At 44.5% G+C, this 21,813-nt stretch overlaps 2 protein-coding genes across 2 annotated transcripts in view; both read right to left on the bottom strand.

The window, feature by feature from the left end:
* Positions 1-5,643, bottom strand: part of LOC129858477 (coiled-coil domain-containing protein 69-like) — a 40,457-nt gene extending 34,814 nt beyond the window's left edge. The window contains exons 1-3 of the mRNA XM_055927738.1: positions 4,980-5,643; positions 4,722-4,874; positions 1,567-1,749 (exon numbers count right to left, since the gene is read on the bottom strand). Of these exons, the coding sequence (XP_055783713.1) occupies positions 1,567-1,749; positions 4,722-4,874; positions 4,980-5,078 (435 nt within the window). The 5' untranslated portion in view covers positions 5,079-5,643. The remainder of the gene's footprint in view (positions 1-1,566; positions 1,750-4,721; positions 4,875-4,979) is intronic.
* Positions 5,644-10,805: 5,162 nt separating this feature from the next.
* On the bottom strand, positions 10,806-16,764 carry LOC129858479 (ganglioside GM2 activator-like). The gene is made up of 4 exons (XM_055927739.1): positions 16,363-16,764; positions 16,105-16,257; positions 12,945-13,127; positions 10,806-12,023 (listed from the first exon to the last, which is right to left on the bottom strand). The coding sequence occupies exons 1-4, from the start codon at positions 16,459-16,461 to the stop codon at positions 11,868-11,870; spliced, it is 591 nt and encodes a 196-aa protein (XP_055783714.1). The 5' UTR covers positions 16,462-16,764; the 3' UTR covers positions 10,806-11,867.
* Positions 16,765-21,813: the final 5,049 nt, after the last annotated feature.

Here is a 21,813-nt window from a genome sequence, read left to right on the forward strand (position 1 = left end):
AAGGTAAAACCAATCAGTACTCCTACTCAGAGAGACTTTGTCTATACAGGCCCCGTTCTCAATTGTCAGTTTGATGAGATGAGAGGAGAGCAGAAGTTCCCTTGAGAATCAAGAAGACAAAAGGTTCAGTATAGCAGCTCACTGAATGGCACATTATGTTCCCTGTATCCACATTTAATTAGAGTGGAAAGAGAAGGTTATTTAGTTTGAGTGGACAGCAAAGTTGATTTTGAGGCAGCCCAGTTCTTTTCCCATAGCTCCCAGCACTCCCTGTACCCTGTAGTGTCCGTTGGTCAGCCAACAGGGCAGGTCAATGTGAGGGACGTGGAAGTCTGACTCTGGTAGCGTGTACATCCCCTTAGAACAGACAGGAAATAGAGGTTTTAACCAATACACTTTCACTATGTCCAAAATGGCATCCTATTCCCTAGATAGTGCACTACTTATGACCAAGGCCCATAGGGCTCTTTTCAAGGGTAGTGCACCTTGGTCAAAGTACTGTATATTTAGGGATAGGGTGTTATTTGGGAAACAGCCTTTGAGTGAAGCATGTTTTACTGTATAGAAAAGGTATGCACCCGTAGGAGACAGAAAATAGGTCATTTGAGCCCAATAGACATGACTTGAGTAAACAGAATAACGTTGTTGTTGTTGTTGAGAAAAACAGAACGAGTAGTGAGCAACAGAACGTTAAGTGCACATGTTCAAAACATTCAGAGAACGTACATTTTTTTACTTTGTTGTTTGGCCAACTGCTGTTCAACAAACATCACTCTGTTACCAATCATTCACAGTGCCATCAACGGACATTCACTACATTGCACTGAACAGAATATGAAAGAGGGAAGTACCCTAACCATTAACCACTGGAGGAACAGGTTCTTCCTTGGGGGTGGGTTCAAAGGGCAACAAACAGAAGAAAATGGACAGACAGGCTTATAGAGGGACTAACAGGACTTCCAATAAGAAATGGCCATGATCATTTGTCATTGCAAAACAGTTTCAAATGATTGTGCCCTAATGAACACAACCATAAACAATAGACTCACAGCTTTAAAGGGGCAGTGGCAGGTGATGGACTACAGTATAGACTCACAGCTTTAAAGGGACAGTGGCAGGGGATGACCTACAGTATAGACGCACAGCTTTAAAGGGACAGTGGCAGGTGATGACCTACAGTATAGACTCACAGCTTTAAAGGGACAGTGGCAGGTGATGACCTACAGTATAGACTCACAGCTTTAAAGGGACAGTGGCAGGGGATGAACTACAGTATAGACGCACAGCTTTAAAGGGACAGTGGCAGGGGATGGACTACAGTATAGACTCACAGCTTTAAAGGGACAGTGGCAGGGGATGAACTACAGTATAGACTCACAGCTTTAAAGGGACAGTGGCAGGTGATGACCTACAGTATAGACGCACAGCTTTAAAGGGACAGTGGCAGGTGATAACCTACAGTATAGACTCACAGCTTTAAAGGGACAGTGGCAGGGGATGAACTACAGTATAGACTCACAGCTTTAAAGGGACAGTGGCAGGGGATGAACTACAGTATAGACTCACAGCTTTAAAGGGGCAGTGGCAGGGAATGCCGTAGGTGTGTAGAGGTTCAGGACAGTCCTGTCCTGGCGGTATCAGCTGGTTGAGCAGGTCACAGACGTCTGCATAGTGGCAGCTCCCGATCTCTTCCACACACGGCACGTTGATCCAGAACCCTGCCACCTCCTTCTCCAGTGTCACGTTCACCTAAGAGGAGAGAAATACAGTACCAATCAAACGTTTGGACACACCTACTCATTCAAGGGAATAGAATACTAGTGAAGGAATCAAAACGATGAACACATATGGAGTCATGTAGTAACCAAAAAAGTGTTAAACAAATCAAAATATATTTTATATTTGAGATTCTACAAAGTAACCACCCTTTGCCTTGATGACAGCTTTGCATACTCTTGACATTCTCTCAACCAGCTTCATGAGGTAGTCACCTGGAATGCATTTCAATTAACAGGTGTGCCTTGTTAAAAGTTAATTTGTGGAATTTCTTTCCTTCTTAATGCATTTGAGCCAATCAGTTGTGTTGTGACAAGGTATGGGTGGTATACAGAAGACAGCAAGAGACCAAGTCCATATGATGTCAAGAACAGCTCAAATAAGCAAAGAGAAACGACAGTCCATCATCACTTAAGACATGAAAATCAGTCAATATGGAACATTTCAAGAACTTTGAACGTTTCATCAAGTGCAGTCGCAAAAACCATCAAGCGCTATGATGAAACTGGCTCTCATGAGGACCGCCACAGGAAAAGAAGACCCAGAGTTACCTCTGCTGTAGAGGATAAAGTCATTAGTTACCAGCCTCAGAAATCAGCAATTAACTGCACCTCAGATTGCAGCCAGAGGAGACGGCGTGAATCAGGCCTTCATGGTTGAATTGCTGCAAAGAAACCACTACTAAAGGACACCAATAAGAAGAGACTTGATGGGTCAAGAAACACGAGAAATCGACATTAGACCAGTGGCAACCTGTCCTTTGGTCTGATGAGTCTAAATGTGAAATTTTGGGTTCTAACCGCCATGGCTTTGTGAGACGCAGAGTAGGTGTGTGGTTCCCGCATGTGTGGTTCCCACTGTGAAGCATGGAGGAGGTGCGATGGTGTGGGGGTGCTTTGCTGGTGACACTGTCAGTGATTTATTTAGAAATCAAGGCACACTTAACCAGCATTCTGCAGCGATACGCCATCCCATCTGGTTTGTGCTTGGTGGAACTATAATTTGATTTAACAGGGCAATGACCCAAAACACACTTCCAGGCTGTGTAAAGGCCATTTGACCAAGAAGGAGAGTGATGGAGTACTGCATCAGATGACTTGGCCTCCACAATCACCCGACCTCAACCTAATTGAGATGGTTTGAGATGAGATGGACCACAGAGTGAAGGAAAAGCAGCTAACAAGTATTCAGCATATGTGGGAACTACTTCAAGACTGTTGGAAAAGCTTTCCAGGTGACTACCTCATGAAGCTGGTTGAGAGAATTCCAAGAGTGTGCAAAGCTCTCATCCAGGCAAAGGGTGGCTACTTTGAAGAATCTCAAATATATTTTGATTTGTTTAACACTTTTTTTGGTTACTACATGATTCCATGTGTTATTTCATAGTTTTGATGTCTTCACTATTATTCTACAATGTAGAAATATAAAAAAATAAAGAAAAACCCTTGAATGAGTCAGCGTGTCCAAACTTTTGACTGTTACCAGGACCAGTTAACTGGGATGCCTGGATCAACACAGTAGGCTACAGTAACATTACGCCTACCCACAAGGTAGGCCATCACACAGTTACATTTACCTATGGACAAAATGCTGTTATAACCTGGGTGGTTCGAGCCCTAAATGCTGATTGGCTGACAGCCGTGGTATATCAGACCATATACCACATGTTAACTGGGATGTTATAAAAAATGAAGTATATGCCAATAAAACTATTTTACAGACGTACCCCTAGTCTTGGTCAAGTTACCTAAGAGGAGACAATAGGACCAGTACAGGGGTGTTTTAAAAAACTTGCCTAATGTCAGGCTATTCTTGACTTGGACATTGCACCCTAGTTGTTTACAGCAAAGCAGAAACTGGAAAAATACAACAGTATTATTACAGCAGTGCATTCTTGATGAGAACATTGCCAACACCACTGTCAATGCCATCCCTTCTCTTGTGAACTCTGCTTTTTAAGGGTGAGCATTGAATCAGGAAGTCTACTGTATATTATATCTATATATTTGGACCATCAGTGTAGCAGAGCAGGCGTTTATGTGGTGAGCTGCTCACATGAAGCTCATCCTTGAGTCAGACATACCTCCCCAGCCAAGTTTCTACCTGTTTAACAACACAGCACCCATAGCCACCCAGAGCCAACAATTGACACACACAGACAAAGTGGAATAGGCTATCACATGGCTTAATAGGCCTACAGACTGATATGGCAAAGTAATAGCTTTCAATTCACTGTTGGTAAGTTTTTCAGGAGGAAGTAGAACTTCAGGAGGAAGTATAACTTCAGGAGGAAGTATAACTATAGTGTTTCAAACTTGATTTGATTGTGACCATTTTTATCCACGGAGAGCCTATTCATTCTATATACGTATTTGCCTAGTGGTTAAGAGCGTTGGGCCAGTAACTGAAAAGTCGTTGGTTCGAATCCCCAAACCAACTAGGTGAAAAATCTCTCGATGTGCCCTTGAGCAAGGCACTTAACCCTAATTGCTCCTGTATGTCGCTCTGGATAAAAGCGTCTGCTAAATTACTTTTATTTTTATAAATATATGTACTGCATAGACACAGGAAGTAGTTTGGGGCGGGGGTGTTCTTAATTATATAACTACCTTTTTTGCCAAGCACTACAGATGTCTATATCTCTGCTTATACAGGACTAGTAAAGGCCCAGTGCACTACATTTGTAAAAAAAAAATATATATATTTTTAAAATATGTTTTTGTTATTATTCAGGAGGTGCTGCAGTACCCTCACTTCCCGTGGCTATGTATATACTGTATGTATATATTAAAGACAGTCAATACCATATGCCTACCTCGAAAACGAATGGTTGGTTAATAGCAGAAACTTTAACAAACAAGTATACTTTATAAGTAATCAAATAGCATTCAATATCTCATTTTAACATTTGAGGAGGAGACCCTTGGTGCATGCTTAGTACTCACAGCGAGGGGAGCGGCCAGCTCGACCGTTGTGTTCCCGGACGCACTGGCCTTTAGGTCCCCTGGAATTGTGATGGGATCCGGGGACAGGGTTAGGGTCTTCAGAACCGCTGGGTCGTCTGGCTTACCACAGTTCTCCCATGAGAACCCAAAGATCTGTGCAAGATTATTGAATAGTCTACGTTACTGTACTAAACATAATGAATTGATAGAGCAGGTTAATGAACAACATTTGACTAAAAGTAAAGATATTTCACTCACCTTCGCAGAATATGCTGTGCGCGTATTCTCGAAAACCAAAGCGCAATTCACCTGCATTACAATGCATAGCATTATCACATTAACAATAAAACATTTCATTGTGCTCAACTAATCTACAACTGAACTAGAAATAATGACGGTAAATTCAAGATAACAACACAAAGCGCGTAAACTAAGACCATGCACAACTAAAACGAATCGAGGATGACTGAATCACAACACGTTGAGACGGTGCGGTAAATATTTGTTTCCATTCCATGAAGTCCAGGCTCACTTCCGTGTTTATATAATCACTCCCGAGGCTCGTGACAGACTTCGAAATAAATATAGAAATAAAGGAGATTAGAGACCAATTTCCTATAGAGTGTTGTCTTCAAAATTCAGTGCCTCAGGCTAGCAACAAATTAAGTCTATCCCATGGGTTTAGCTGCAATGCTAAATGCTTGTTTTGGAACTTGGGTGGGATACTAATGGCTGGCAGTTTTGTGTGGCTACTTGCCGAATATATTACAAAATCTGGCAATCACTGCATTTCTCTATATTGGGGACAGGCAATGGACTAGATTTTTCACAAAAGCCTGTATCACAATTTGTTCATCTAAAAATTAAAGACCAATATCCTGATTGTAGGTATCAAGTGAGTGATTAAATTGTGGGAAGGTCTCACTTGCATTCTCCTCGCGTCCTCTCTTCTCTCTCATCGCCTCCTTCTCAAACTCCATTGGATGAGAGAGCCAGAGGTTCCGCCCAATTTGACCTTCTCCAATGGGGTTTGAGAAAGAGGCGAGGAGTGAGGATGCGAGGAGATAGATATTGAGATTTTATCATTTGCGCCTGCTTTATTTCTGAATGCCTACACTGGCTTTCTAGCCTATAGTAGTGGACTTGCCAATGGGCCAGTTTATTCTACAGTACTGTTGATCTGCTTCTCTCCACAAGATGGAGATGTTGTCCTTATTTCCTCACCTCTCTGTGAACATCACGGCGTGGCCTCACCTCTCTGTGAACACCACGGCGTTGCCTCACCTCTCTGTGAACACCACGGCGTTGCCTCACCTCTCTGTGAACACCACGGCGTGGCCTCACCTCTCTGTGAACACCATGGCGTGGCCTCACCTCTCTGTGAACATCACGGCGTGGCCTCACCTCTCTGTGAACATCACGGCGTGGCCTCACCTCTCTGTGAACACCACGACGTGGCCTCACCTCTCTGTGAACACCACGGCGTGGCCTCACCTCTCTGTGAACACCACGACGTGGCCTCACCTCTCTGTGAACACCACGGTGTGGCCTCACCTCTCTGTGAACACCGCGGCGTGGCCTCACCTCCCTGTGAACTCCACGGCATAGCGTACCCTCAGAGCTTTAGCCTTGTAGACAATGTTAAAGGCTAAGTCCAGCAGGACAGTGTCTTGCACAAGTTGTTTGAAATGAAATGTTGAAGTGACCTTTTCAATTCCTTTCAGTGTTATTTTCAGGTGTTATAACACTATAGCAGTGCTTTATAGTAGTGCCTAGTCACTCATATAGCCTATACCTAGTCAGTTATATAGTCTATGCCTAGTCAGTCATATAGCCTATTCCTAGTCAGTTACATAGCCAATACCTAGTCAGTAATGTAGCCTATTCATCGACCTGGCAAAGGCTTTCGCCTCTGTCAATCACCACATTCTTATTGGCAGACTCGACAGCCTTGGTTTCTCAAATGATTGCCTCGCCTGGTTTACCAACTACTTCTCTGATAGAGCTCAATGTGTCAAATCGGAGGGCCTGTTGTCCGGACCTCTGGCAGTCTCTATGGGGGTGTCACAGGGTTCAATCCTCGGGCCGACTCTCTTCTCTGTATACATCAATGATGTTGCTCTTGCTGCTGGTGATTCTCTGATACACCTCTACGCAGACGACACCATTCTGTATACTTCTTGCCCCTCTTTGGACACTGTGTTACCTAACCTCCAGACGAGCTTCAATGCCATACAACTCTCCTTCCGTGGCCTCCAACTGCTCTTAAACGCAAGTAAAACTAAATGCATGCTATTCAATCGATCACTGCCCGCACCTGCTCGCCCGTCCAGCATCACTACTCTGGACGGCTCTGACTTAGAATACGTGGACAACTACAAATACCTAGGTGTCTGGTTAGACTGTAAACTCTCCTTCCAGACTCACATCAAACATCTCCAATCCAAAATTAAATCTAGAATCGGCTTTCTATATCGCAACAAAGCATCCTTCACTCATGCTGCCAAACATACCCTCGTGAAACTGACCATGCTACCGATCCTCGACTTCGGTGATGTCATCTATAAAATATCCTCCAACACTCTACTCAACAAACTGGATAAAGTCTATCACAGTGCCATCCGTTTTGTCACCAAAGCCCCATACACTACCCACCATTGTGACCTGTACGCTCTCGTTGGTTGGCCCTCGCTTCATACTCGTCGCCAAAACCACTGGCTACAGGTTATCTACAAGTCTCTGCTAGGTAAAGCCCCGCCTTATTTTAGCTCACTGGTCACCATAGCAGCACCCACTCGTAGCACGCGCTCCAGCAGGTATATCTCACTGGTCACTCCCAAAGCCAATTCCTCCTTTGGTCGTCTTTCCTTCCAGTTCTCTGCTGCCAATGACTGGAACGAACTGAAAAAATCTCTGAAGCTGGAAACACTTATCTCCCTCACTAGCTTTAAGCACCAGCTGTCAGAGCAGCTCACAGATTACTGCACCTGTACATAGCCCATCTATAATTTATCCCAAACAACTACCTCTTCCCCTACTGTATTTATTTATTTATTTATTCAGCTCCTTTGCACCCCATTATTTCTATTTCTACTTTGCGCATTCTTCCACTGCAAATCTACCATTCCAGTGCTTTACTTGCTATATTGTATTTGCCTCGCCACCATGGCCTTTTTTTGACTTTACCTCCCTTATCTCACCTCATTTGCTCATATTTTATATATACTTATTTTTGTACTGTATTATTGACTGTATGTTTTGTTTATGTGTAACTCTGTGTTGTTGTATGTGTCAAATTGCTATGCTTTATCTTGGCCAGGTCGCAGTTGAAAATGAGAACTTGTTCTCAACTAACCTACCTGGTTAAATAAAGGTTAAATAAATAGGAGGACCAGACATCAGCAGGGTAGGAGGACCAGACATCAGGACGGTAGATTGCCCAGACATCAGCAGGGTAGGAGGACCAGCCATCAGCAGGGTAGGAGGACCAGACATCAGCAGGGTAGGAGGACCAGACATCAGCAGGGTAGGAAGACCAGACCAGACATCAGCAGGGTAGGAGGACCAGCCCAGACATCAGCAGGGTAGGAGGACCAGCCCAGACATCAGCAGGGTAGGAGGACCAGCCATCAGCAGGGTAGGAGGACCAGACATCAGCAGGGTAGGAGGACCAGACCAGACATCAGCAGGGTAGGAGGACCAGCCCAGACATCAGCAGGGTAGAGGGACCAGCCCAGACATCAGCAGGGTAGGAGGACCAGGCATCTGCAGGGTAGGAGGACCAGGCATCTGCAGGGTAGGAGGACCAGGCATCTGCAGGGTATGAGGACCAGCCATCTGCAGGGTAGGAGGAACAGACATCAGCAGGGTAGGAGGACCAGACATCAGTAGCTGTCCACCCTGCTGGCCAACAGATAACATTCTTAACACCATGGGTCCCAAATGGCACCCTGTTCCCTATATAGTGCACTACTTTTGACCAGGGTCTATTGGGGAATAGGGTGTCATTTGGGATGCAAACATTGCCCTCTGAGACTGAGTGTGAACTCTCTGGAAGGGTAACACAGTGCTTTATATTTCCTGTAGTCACAACAGAGGACAGTAGGATACTGTACACAGTGCTTTATATTTCCTGTAGCCACAACAGAGGACAGTAGGATACTGTACACAGTGCTTTATATTTCCCTGTAGTCACAACAGAGGACAGTAGGATACTGTACACAGTGCTTTATATTTCCCTGTAGCCACAACAGAGGACAGTAGGATACTGTACACAGTGCTTTATATTTCCCTGTAGTCTCAACAGAGGACAGTAGGATACTGTACACAGTGCTTTATATTTCCCTGTAGCCACAACAGAGGACAGTAGGATACTGTACACAGTGCTTTATATTTCTGGTACATACAGGAAGTTCATAGACATGAGGGGAGGGTACATACAGTAAAGAGAATATACATGCAGGGCTAACAGGAAGTCATAAACCTGTTAAATGTCTAAGAATACACAACACTAACAAACAGTTTGCTGAAGCAAACAGAACGTGTAAAATCTTGCTTTCTATTTCATATCTGAGTTATAAGGGGCAACACAACTTCAGAATCATTAGTATTATTACTGCGATCAGTTGCAAGCTATAGGAAACACACTCGGCTTCTTAACTGAGACATCTACGCTGAGACATGTTTTGATAAAGAGAGAGGAACAGAGAGAGTGAGACAGAGCAAGTGAGAGAAGTACAGAGATAGCGAGATAAAGGGAGAGAGGGGGGGTGGAAAGAGGGATGCAGAGAGAGACTCAGTCTGTCTCCTCAACATCAGACACAATACATCACCTCCACTTGCCATGTCCCTCAGAGATTTAACACCAACAATCTATCCACCGCTGCATTTACATAACCTGTATCATCCAGCACCAGGTAGAGGTGATTGAGAGACACACTGTTTTACAGTTCAATAACAGGCCTGTAAAATATATCTGATTGTTAGCTAGGGGGGTAAATGGATTGTACTCTACTGTATCTTGGCCCTGGATCAATCTGCAGCAGGTGGGTCGAGAGGAGAGAGAGTAGAGAACACACTTTCAGGCTATATGACAGGGTGTTCCAGAGTTCCCCAGCTAGCTCCAGTCCTGGAGGAGAGTTACTGGGGAGTGCAGGCTTTTGTTCCTGCCCATCACTAACACAGCTATCACATAATCAACTGATCATGATCTTCAGTCTGGATCTTTAGTTGAATCAGATGTCTGATTGCGGAGCTGTAACAAAAGTCTACACAGCCAGTATCTTTCCAGGACCACTCGGAGCTACAGCAAGCCCTGTTGAGATTGCCTGGCTGAGGCCTAAAGGAGTGAGTGGATATAGCAAGGCCTACTGAGATTAGACAGGCTGAGACACACTACAGAGCACCTGGACATCTGTTAGTGTAAAGTGAATTGAAGTAGACCCTGGACAATCAGGAAAGAGGAGAATGTTGTCAATTTGAGAAGAGTCATCTGGACTGAGCAGCATTGTACTAGGAGGACAGTGAATCCATCTGCAGACCGGCTGGTCAACACATCAGACAGATTAGTACAGAGATATCCATAACATAAACCCCACCATTATTTTTATTTAATTTAACTAGGCAAGTCAGTTAAGAACAAATTCTTATTTACAATGACGGCCTACCCCGGCCAAACCCTAACGACGCTGGGCCAGTTGTGCGCAGCCCTATGGGACTCCCAATCACGTCCGGTTGTGAGACAGCCTGGAATCGAACCAGGGTCTGTAGTGACACCTCTAGCACTGAGATGCAGTGCCTTAGACCGCTGTGTCACTCGGGAGCCCAAACTTTCACTATAATGTTAAAGTAAGTAATCAAATTACAGTACTTCACATAGAACTCAGCATCATTTCCATGGCATCTTTTCAAGAAACTACCTAAGAAGTTGGTAGACTGAAGTCAGGAGTAAGTCTCAATCTCCCATGACCCAATGTCATGTTATCAACATTTAACCACTGGTGCCATCTTGTGTCCATCCTGTGAAACTGCGGAAGTTCAAATCAATTGAAAAATAGTCATGCATTTCAGAAAACAAAGACTTACCAACATATTGGATATTATTTTATTTAAAAGAAGGCTTTTACAGTGAAATATTGTCCAGCAATGCTGATTTGTTACAGTAGTATTGTCATTTCTAAATGATCAAGGTGCAATTTTTCATGTTGATTCCTAAAAACTTCAATACTTGATTACCATTTCATTTGAATTTTGATTGAAGAACACTTTAACTGGTTATAGAATAAGATTAGGCGTTTGGTATTATAATGAGGGAATTGATTGCCTGTATTAATCCCATTTCCCTTAGAACCATCAGTCGCACTTGATTCGTAGACCTCAATTCCAGCAGGTCTACTTAGGCACTTTGAATATGGCAACAATAAGAACACCTTAATACACAAATCAACAGGAAGAACAACATATTCCCAGGGATTCTAAAATCATAAGTGTCACCACTAGCAACAGGAAGTAGCATTACAATCCATAGAACCAAAAACAAAATGACACAGTAAGAGTCATCTGAAACGACTATGGCTCAATAAAAACTCCTAGTCATGTGACCAGCACCTTACCTAGGGTAGAAGCCAATGAGCAATAGAAGCATACCCACGAACATTCACCCTCGACAAGGAATCTAATCAAATCCATTCTGTATAAAAAAAGACAGTGTAAAACATTCTGAAAAATAATCAAACAGGTGATGACAAGTTCATAGCACATAGCAGTACAGTAGGAAGCCAGAACGTAGCCATGCAAATCACTCAACTGTTTGACCTGAAAGTGATTTGTGTCCTAAAATACAGTAGCAGCTCAGTTACTGCTCATTTGGTACAGGGCCAGTATCCACAAAGTATCTCAGAGTGCTGATCTAGGATCAGGTCCACCCTCCTATTCATTACGATTGTAAAGGTAAAACCAATCAGTACTCCTACTCAGAGAGACTTTGTCTATACAGGCCCCGTTCTCAATTGTCAGTTTGATGAGATGAGAGGAGAGCAGAAGTTCCCTTGAGAATCAAGAAGACAAAAGGTTCAGTATAGCAGCTCACTGAATGGCACATTATGTTCCCTGTATCCACATTTAATTAGAGTGGAAAGAGAAGGTTATTTAGTTTGAGTGGACAGCAAAGGTGATTTTGAGGCAGCCCAGTTCTTTTCCCATAGCTCCCAGCACTCCCTGTACCCTGTAGTGTCCGTTGGTCAGCCAATAGGGAAGTTGAATGTCAGGGAGGTAGAAGTCTGACTCTGGTAGCGTGTACATCCCCTTAGAACAGACAGGAAATAGAGGTTTTAACCAATACACTTTCACTATGTCCAAAATGGCATCCTATTCCCTAGATAGTGCACTACTTATGACCAAGGCCCATAGGGCTCTTTTCAAGGGTAGTGCACCTTGGTCAAAGTACTGTATATTTAGGGATAGGGTGTTATTTGGGAAACAGCCTTTGAGTGAAGCATGTTTTACTGTATAGAAAAGGTATGCACCCGTAGGAGACAGAAAATAGGTCATTTGAGCCCAATAGACATGACTTGAGTAAACAGAATAACGTTGTTGTTGAGAAAAACAGAACGAGTAGTGAGCAACAGAACGTTAAGTGCACATGTTCAAAACATTCAGAGAACGTACATTTGTTTACTTTGTTGTTTGGCCAACTGCTGTTCAACAAACATCACTCTGTTACCAATCATTCACAGTGCCATCAACGGACATTCACTACATTGCACTGAACAGAATATGAAAGAGGGAAGTACCCTAACCATTAACCACTGGAGGAACAGGTTCTTCCTTGGGGGTGGGTTCAAAGGGCAACAAACAGAAGAAAATGGACAGACAGGCTTATAGAGGGACTAACAGGACTTCCAATAAGAAATGGCCATGATCATTTGTCATTGCAAAACAGTTTCAAATGATTGTGCCCTAATGAACACAACCATAAACAATAGACTCACAGCTTTAAAGGGGCAGTGGCAGGGGATGAACTACAGTATAGACTCACAGCTTTAAAGGGACAGTGGCAGGTGATGACCTACAGTATAGACGCACAGCTTTAAAGGGACAGTGGCAGGTGATGACCTACAGTATAGACTCACAGCTTTAAAGGGACAGTGGCAGGTGATGACCTACAGTATAGACTCACAGCTTTAAAGGGACAGTGGCAGGGGATGACCTACAGTATAGACTCACAGCTTTAAAGGGGCAGTGGCAGGGGATGCCGTAGGTGTGTAGAGGTTCAGGACAGTCCTGTCCTGGCGGTATCAGCTGGTTGAGCAGGTCACAGACGTCTGCATAGTGGCAGCTCCCGATCTCTTCCACACACGGCACGTTGATCCAGAACCCTGCCACCTCCTTCTCCAGTGTCACGTTCACCTAAGAGGAGAGAAATACAGTACCAATCAAACGTTTGGACACACCTACTCATTCAAGGGAATAGAATACTAGTGAAGGAATCAAAACGATGAACACATATGGAGTCATGTAGTAACCAAAAAAGTGTTAAACAAATCAAAATATATTTTATATTTGAGATTCTACAAAGTAACCACCCTTTGCCTTGATGACAGCTTTGCATACTCTTGACATTCTCTCAACCAGCTTCATGAGGTAGTCACCTGGAATGCATTTCAATTAACAGGTGTGCCTTGTTAAAAGTTAATTTGTGGAATTTCTTTCCTTCTTAATGCATTTGAGCCAATCAGTTGTGTTGTGACAAGGTATGGGTGGTATACAGAAGACAGCAAGAGACCAAGTCCATATGATGTCAAGAACAGCTCAAATAAGCAAAGAGAAACGACAGTCCATCATCACTTAAGACATGAAAATCAGTCAATATGGAACATTTCAAGAACTTTGAACGTTTCATCAAGTGCAGTCGCAAAAACCATCAAGCGCTATGATGAAACTGGCTCTCATGAGGACCGCCACAGGAAAAGAAGACCCAGAGTTACCTCTGCTGTAGAGGATAAAGTCATTAGTTACCAGCCTCAGAAATCAGCAATTAACTGCACCTCAGATTGCAGCCAGAGGAGACGGCGTGAATCAGGCCTTCATGGTTGAATTGCTGCAAAGAAACCACTACTAAAGGACACCAATAAGAAGAGACTTGATGGGTCAAGAAACACGAGAAATCGACATTAGACCAGTGGCAACCTGTCCTTTGGTCTGATGAGTCTAAATGTGAAATTTTGGGTTCTAACCGCCATGGCTTTGTGAGACGCAGAGTAGGTGTGTGGTTCCCGCATGTGTGGTTCCCACTGTGAAGCATGGAGGAGGTGCGATGGTGTGGGGGTGCTTTGCTGGTGACACTGTCAGTGATTTATTTAGAAATCAAGGCACACTTAACCAGCATTCTGCAGCGATACGCCATCCCATCTGGTTTGTGCTTGGTGGAACTATAATTTGATTTAACAGGGCAATGACCCAAAACACACTTCCAGGCTGTGTAAAGGCCATTTGACCAAGAAGGAGAGTGATGGAGTACTGCATCAGATGACTTGGCCTCCACAATCACCCGACCTCAACCTAATTGAGATGGTTTGAGATGAGATGGACCACAGAGTGAAGGAAAAGCAGCTAACAAGTATTCAGCATATGTGGGAACTACTTCAAGACTGTTGGAAAAGCTTTCCAGGTGACTACCTCATGAAGCTGGTTGAGAGAATTCCAAGAGTGTGCAAAGCTCTCATCCAGGCAAAGGGTGGCTACTTTGAAGAATCTCAAATATATTTTGATTTGTTTAACACTTTTTTTGGTTACTACATGATTCCATGTGTTATTTCATAGTTTTGATGTCTTCACTATTATTCTACAATGTAGAAATATAAAAAAATAAAGAAAAACCCTTGAATGAGTCAGCGTGTCCAAACTTTTGACTGTTACCAGGACCAGTTAACTGGGATGCCTGGATCAACACAGTAGGCTACAGTAACATTACGCCTACCCACAAGGTAGGCCATCACACAGTTACATTTACCTATGGACAAAATGCTGTTATAACCTGGGTGGTTCGAGCCCTAAATGCTGATTGGCTGACAGCCGTGGTATATCAGACCATATACCACATGTTAACTGGGATGTTATAAAAAATGAAGTATATGCCAATAAAACTATTTTACAGACGTACCCCTAGTCTTGGTCAAGTTACCTAAGAGGAGACAATAGGACCAGTACAGGGGTGTTTTAAAAAACTTGCCTAATGTCAGGCTATTCTTGACTTGGACATTGCACCCTAGTTGTTTACAGCAAAGCAGAAACTGGAAAAATACAACAGTATTATTACAGCAGTGCATTCTTGATGAGAACATTGCCAACACCACTGTCAATGCCATCCCTTCTCTTGTGAACTCTGCTTTTTAAGGGTGAGCATTGAATCAGGAAGTCTACTGTATATTATATCTATATATTTGGACCATCAGTGTAGCAGAGCAGGCGTTTATGTGGTGAGCTGCTCACATGAAGCTCATCCTTGAGTCAGACATACCTCCCCAGCCAAGTTTCTACCTGTTTAACAACACAGCACCCATAGCCACCCAGAGCCAACAATTGACACACACAGACAAAGTGGAATAGGCTATCACATGGCTTAATAGGCCTACAGACTGATATGGCAAAGTAATAGCTTTCAATTCACTGTTGGTAAGTTTTTCAGGAGGAAGTAGAACTTCAGGAGGAAGTATAACTTCAGGAGGAAGTATAACTATAGTGTTTCAAACTTGATTTGATTGTGACCATTTTTATCCACGGAGAGCCTATTCATTCTATATACGTATTTGCCTAGTGGTTAAGAGCGTTGGGCCAGTAACTGAAAAGTCGTTGGTTCGAATCCCCAAACCAACTAGGTGAAAAATCTCTCGATGTGCCCTTGAGCAAGGCACTTAACCCTAATTGCTCCTGTATGTCGCTCTGGATAAAAGGGTCTGCTAAATTACTTTTATTTTTATGAATATGTACTGCATAGACACAGGAAGTAGTTTGGGGCGGGGGTGTTCTTAATTATATAACTACCTTTATTGCCAAGCACTACATATGTCTATATCTCTGCTTATACAGGACTAGTAAAGGCCCAGTGCACTACATTTGTAAAAAAAAAATATATATATATTTTTTTTCAATATGTTATTATTCTGATTATTCAGGAGGTGCTGCAGTACCCTCACTTCCCGTGGCTATGTATATACTGTATGTATATATTAAAGACAGTCAATACCATATGCCTACCTCGAAAACTAATGGATGGTTAATAGCAGAAACTTTAACAAACAAGTATACTTTATAAGTAATCAAATAGCATTCAATATCTAATTTTAGCATTTGAAGAGGAGGCCCTTGGTGCATGCTTAGTACTCACAGCGAGGGGAGCGGCCAGCTCGACCGTTGTGTTCCCGGACGCACTGGCCTTTAGGTCCCCTGGAACTGTGATGGGATCCGGGGACAGGGTTAGGGTCTTCAGAACCGCTGGGTCGTCTGGCTTACCACAGTTCTCCCACGAGAACCCAAAGATCTGTACAAGAATATTGAATAGTCTACGTTACTGTACTAAACATAATGAATTGATAGAGTAGGTTAATGAACAACATTTGACTAAAAGTAAAGATATTTCACTCACCTTCGCAGAATATGCTGTGCGCGTATTCTCGAAAACCAAAGCGCAATTCACCTGCATTACAATGCATAGCATTATCACATTAACAATAATACATTTCATTGTGCTCAACTAATCTACAACTGAACTAGAAATAATTACGGTTAATTCAAGATAACAGAACGCGCGTAAACTTAGACCGTGCACAGCTAAAACGAATCGAAAATGACTGAGTCACAACACGTTGACACGGTGCGGTAACTATTTGTTTCCATTCCATGAAGTCCAGTCTCACTTCCGTGTTTATATAATCACTCCCGAGGCTCGTGACAGACTTCGCGAAGAGCAGATATTGAGATTTTCCTATTTGTATTTGCGCCTCCTTTATAGAAATAAAGGAGATTAAAGACCAATTCCCTATAGAAATAAAGGAGGCGCAAATGCAAATGATAGAATCTCATATTCTTCCTCCTCGCATCCTCACTCCTCGCCTCCCTCTCAAACCCCATTGGAGGAGAAGGTCAAATTGGGCGGAACCTCTGGCGCTCTCATCCAATGGAGTTTGAGGAGGCGGCGAGGAGAGAGAAGAGAGGACGCGAGGCGTATGCTGGTGAGACCTTCCCACAGTCAGAAGCATACTTACTGGATGTATTAGTTTTGGTAATCAATTTAATCACTCACTTGATACCTACAATCAGGATATTGGTCTTTCATTTTTAGATGAACAAATTGTGATACAGGCTTTTGTGAACAAATCTAGTCCATAGCCTGTCCCCAATATAGAGAAAATGCAGTGGTTGCCACACAAAACTGCCATCCATTAGTATCCCAAACAAGTTCCAAAACAAGCATTTAGCATTGCAGCTAAACCCATGGGATAGACTTAATTTGTTGCTAGCCTGAGGCAATGTATTTTGAAGACAACACTCTGAATGCCTACACAGGCTTTCTAGCCTATAGTAGTGGACTTGCCTATGGGCCAGTTTATTCTACAGTACTGTTGATCTGCTTCTCTCCACAAGATAGAGATGTTGTCCTTATTTCCTCACCTCTCTGTGAACACCACGGCATGGCCTCACCTCCCTGTGAACACCATGGCGTGGCCTCACCTCCCTGTGAACACCACGGCATAGCCTCACCTCTCTGTGAACATCACGGCGTGGCCTCACCTCCCTGTGAACACCACGGCATGTCCTCACCTCTCTGTGAACACCACGACATGTCCTCACCTCTCTGTGAACATCACGGCATGGCCTCACCTCCCTGTGAACATCACGGCATGGCCTCACCTCTTGTGAACACCACGGCGTGGCCTCACCTCTCTGTGAACACCACGGCGTGGTCCTCACCTCTCTGTGAACATCACGGCGTGGCCTCACCTCTCTGTGAACACCACGGCATGGCCTCACCTCTCTGTGAACACCACGGCATGGCCTCACCTCTCTGTGAACATCACGGCATGGCCTCACCTCTCTGTGAACACCACGGCATGGCCTCACCTCTCTGTGAACACCACGGCATGGCCTCATCTCTCTGTGAACATCAAGGCATGGCCTCACCTCTCTGTGAACACCACGGCATAGCGTACCCTCAGAGCTTTAGCCTTGTAGACAATGTTGAAGGCTAAGTTCAGCAGGACAGTGTCTTGCACAAGTTGTTTGAAATTAAATGTTGAAGTGACCTTTTCAATTCCTTTCAGTGTTATTTTCAGGTGTTATAACACTATAGTAGTGCTTTATAGTAGTGTCTAGTCAGTCATATAGCCTATACCTAGTCAGTTATATAGTCTATGCCTAGTCAGTCATATAGCCTATTCCTAGTCAGTTACATAGCCAATACCTAGTCAGTAATGTAGCCTATTCAATCAATCAATCAAGTTTATTTTATATAGCCCTTCGTACATCAGCTAATATCTCGAAGTGCTGTACAGAGACCCAGCCTAAAACCCCAAACAGCTAGAATGCAGGTGTAGAAGGACGGTGGCTAGGAAAAACTCCCTAGAAAGGCCAAAACCTAGAAAGAAACCTAGAGAGGAACCAGGCTATGAGGGGTGGCCAGTCCTCTTCTGGCTGTGCCGGGTGGAGATTATAACAGAACTATGCCAAGATGTTCAAAAATGTTCATAAGTGACAAGCATGGTCAAATAATAATCATGAATAATTTTCACTTGGCTTTTCATAGCCGATCATTAAGAGTTGAAAAACAACAGGTCTGGGACAGGTGGCGGTTCCATAACCGCAGGCAGAACAGCTGAAACCGGAACAGCAGCAAGGCCAGGCGGACTGGGGACAGCAAGGAGCCACCATGCCCGGCAGTCCCGACGTATGGTCCCAGGGCTCAGGTCCTCCGAGAGAAAGAAAGAGAGAAGGAGAAAATTAGAGAGAGCCAAGATTTTCAAAATGTTCATAAATGGGCCTCCCGGGTGGCGCAGTGGTCTAGGGCACTGCATCGCAGTGCTAACTGCGCCACCAGAGTCTCTGGGTTCGCCCCCAGGCTCTGTCGCAGCCGGCCGCGACCGGGAGGTCCGTGGGGCGACGCACAATTGGGCTAGCGTCGTCCGGGTTAGGGAGGGTTTGGCCGGTAGGGATTCCCTTGTCTCATCGCGCTCCAGCGACTCCTGTGGCGGGCTGGGCGCAGTGCGCGCTAACCAAGGGGGCCAGGTGCACGGTGTTTCCTCCGACACATTGGTGCGGCTGGCTTCCGGGTTGGAGGCGCGCTGTGTTAAAGAAGCAGTGCGGCTTGGTTGGGTTGTGCCTCGGAGGACGCATGGCTTTCGACCTTCGTCTCTCCCGAGCCCGTACGGGAGTTGTAGCGATGAGACAAGATAGTAATTACTAGCGATTGGATACCACGAAAAATTGGGGAGAAAAGGGGATAAAATAAAAAAAAAAAAAAAAAAAGTTCATAAATGACAAGCATGGTCAAATAATAATCAGGAATAAATCTCAGTTGGCTTTTCATAGCAGATCATTAAGAGTTGAAAACAGCAGGTCTGGGACAGGTAGGGGTTCCGTAACCGCAGGCAGAACAGTTGAAACTGGAATAGCAGCAAGGCCAGGCGGACTGGGGACAGCAAGGAGTCATCATGCCCGGTAGTCCTGACGTATGGTCCTAGGGCTCAGGTTCTCAGAGAGAGAGAAAGAAAGAGAGAACGAGAGAATTAGAGAAAGCATACTTAAATTCACACAGGACACTGGATAAGACAGGAGAAGTACTCCAGGTATAACCAACTGACCCTAGCCCCCCGACACAAACTACTGCAGCATAAATACTGGAGGCTGAGACAGGAGCGGTCAGGAGACACTGTGGCCCCATCCGAAGATACCCCCGGACAGGGCCAAATAGGAAGGATATAACCCCACCCACTTTGCCAAAGCACAGCCCCCGCACCACTGGAGGGATATCTTCAACCACCAACTTATAATCCTGAGACAAGGCCGAGTATAGCCAACAAAGATCTCCACCACAGCACAAACCAAGGGGGGGCGCCAACCCAGACAGGAAGATCACGTCAGTAACTCAACCCACTCAAGTGACGCACCCCTCCCAGGGACGGCATGAAAGAGCACCAGTAAGCCAGTGACTCAGCCCCTGTAATAGGGTTAGAGGCAGAGAATCCCAGTGGAGAGAGGGGAACCGGCCAGGCAGAGACAGCAAGGGCGGTTCGTTGCTCCAGAGCCTTTCCGTTCACCTTCACACTCCTGGGCCAGACTACACTCAATCATATGACCTACTGAAGAGATAAGTCTTCAGTAAAGACTTAAAGGTTGAGACCGAGTCTGCGTCTCTCACATGGGTAGGCAGACTGTTCCATAAAAATGGAGATCTATAGGAGAAAGCCCTGCCTCCCGCTGTTTGCTTAGAAATTCTAGGGACAATTAGGAGGCCTGCGTCTTGTGACCGTAGCGTAGGACCAACTCGGAAAGATAGGTAGGAGCAAGCCCATGCAACGCTTTATAGGTTAACAGTAAAACCTTGAAATTAGCCCTTGCCTTAACGGGAAGCCAGTGTAGGGAAGCTAGCACTGGCCTATTCATCGACCTGGCCAAGGCTTTCGACTCTGTCAATCACCACATTCTTATTGGCAGACTCGACAGCCTTGGTTTCTCAAATGATTGCCTCGCCTGGTTTACCAACTACTTCTCTGATAGAGCTCAATGTGTCAAATCGGAGGGCCTGTTGTCCGGACCTCTGGCAGTCTCTATGGGGGTGCCACAGAGTTCAATCCTCGGGCCGACTCTCTTCTCTGTATACATCAATGATGTTCCTCTTGCTGCTGGTGATTCTCTGATACACCTCTACGCAGACGACACCATTCTGTATACTTCTTGCCCCTCTTTGGACACTGTGTTACCTAACCTCCAGACGAGCTTCAATGCCATACAACTCTCCTTCCGTGGCCTCCAACTGCTCTTAAACGCAAGTAAAACTAAATGCATGCTATTCAATCGATCACTGCCCGCACCTGCTCGCCCGTCCAGCATCACTACTCTGGACGGCTCTGACTTAGAATACGTGGACAACTACAAATACCTAGGTGTCTGGTTAGACTGTAAACTCTCCTTCCAGACTCACATCAAACATCTCCAATCCAAAATTAAATCTAGAATCGGCTTCCTATATCGCAACAAAGCATCCTTCACTCATGCTGCCAAACATACCCTCGTGAAACTGACCATGCTACCGATCCTCGACTTCGGTGATGTCATCTATAAAATATCCTCCAACACTCTACTCAACAAACTGGATGCAGTCTATCACAGTGCCATCCGTTTTGTCACCAAAGCCCCATACACTACCCACCATTGGGACCTGTACGCTCTCGTTGGTTGGCCCTCGCTTCATACTCGTCGCCAAACCCACTGGCTACAGGTTATCTACAAGTCTCTGCTAGGTAAAGCCCCGCCTTATTTCAGCTCACTAGTCACCATAGCAGCACCCACTCGTAGCACGCGCTCCAGCAGGTATATCTCACTGGTCACTCCCAAAGCCAATTCCTCCTTTGGTCGTCTTTCCTTCCAGTTCTCTGCTGCCAATGACTGGAACGAACTGAAAAAATCTCTGAAGCTGGAAACACTTATCTCCTTCACTAGCTTTAAGCACCAGCTGTCAGAGCAGCTCACAGATTACTGCACCTGTACATAGCCCATCTATAATTTAGCCCAAACAACTACCTCTTCCCCTACTGTATTTATTTATTTATTTATTCAGCTCCTTTGCACCCCATTATTTATATTTCTACTTTGCGCATTCTTCCACTGCAAATCTACCATTCCAGTGCTTTACTTGCTATATTGTATTTGCCTCGCCACCATGGCCTTTTTTTGACTACCTCCCTTATCTCACCTCATTTGCTCATATTTTATATATACTTATTTTTGTACTGTATTATTGACTGTATGTTTTGTTTATGTGTAACTCTGTGTTGTTGTATGTGTCAAATTGCTATGCTTTATCTTGGCCAGGTCGCAGTTG

The sequence above is a fragment of the Salvelinus fontinalis genome, chromosome 6 (assembly GCF_029448725.1).
Source record: "Salvelinus fontinalis isolate EN_2023a chromosome 6, ASM2944872v1, whole genome shotgun sequence".
Taxonomy (NCBI): domain Eukaryota; kingdom Metazoa; phylum Chordata; class Actinopteri; order Salmoniformes; family Salmonidae; genus Salvelinus; species Salvelinus fontinalis.

Coding starts and splice junctions, on each gene's coding strand:
- LOC129858479 (XM_055927739.1), bottom strand. CDS start 16,461: ATGAAATGTATTATTGTTAATGTGATAATGCTATGCATTGTAATGCAG. Junction 16,258..16,362: donor GCACAGCATATTCTGCGAAG/GTGAGTGAAATA, acceptor ATTCTTGTACAG/ATCTTTGGGTTCTCGTGGGA. Junction 13,128..16,104: donor AGCTGGCCGCTCCCCTCGCT/GTGAGTACTAAG, acceptor CTCTCCTCTTAG/GTGAACGTGACACTGGAGAA.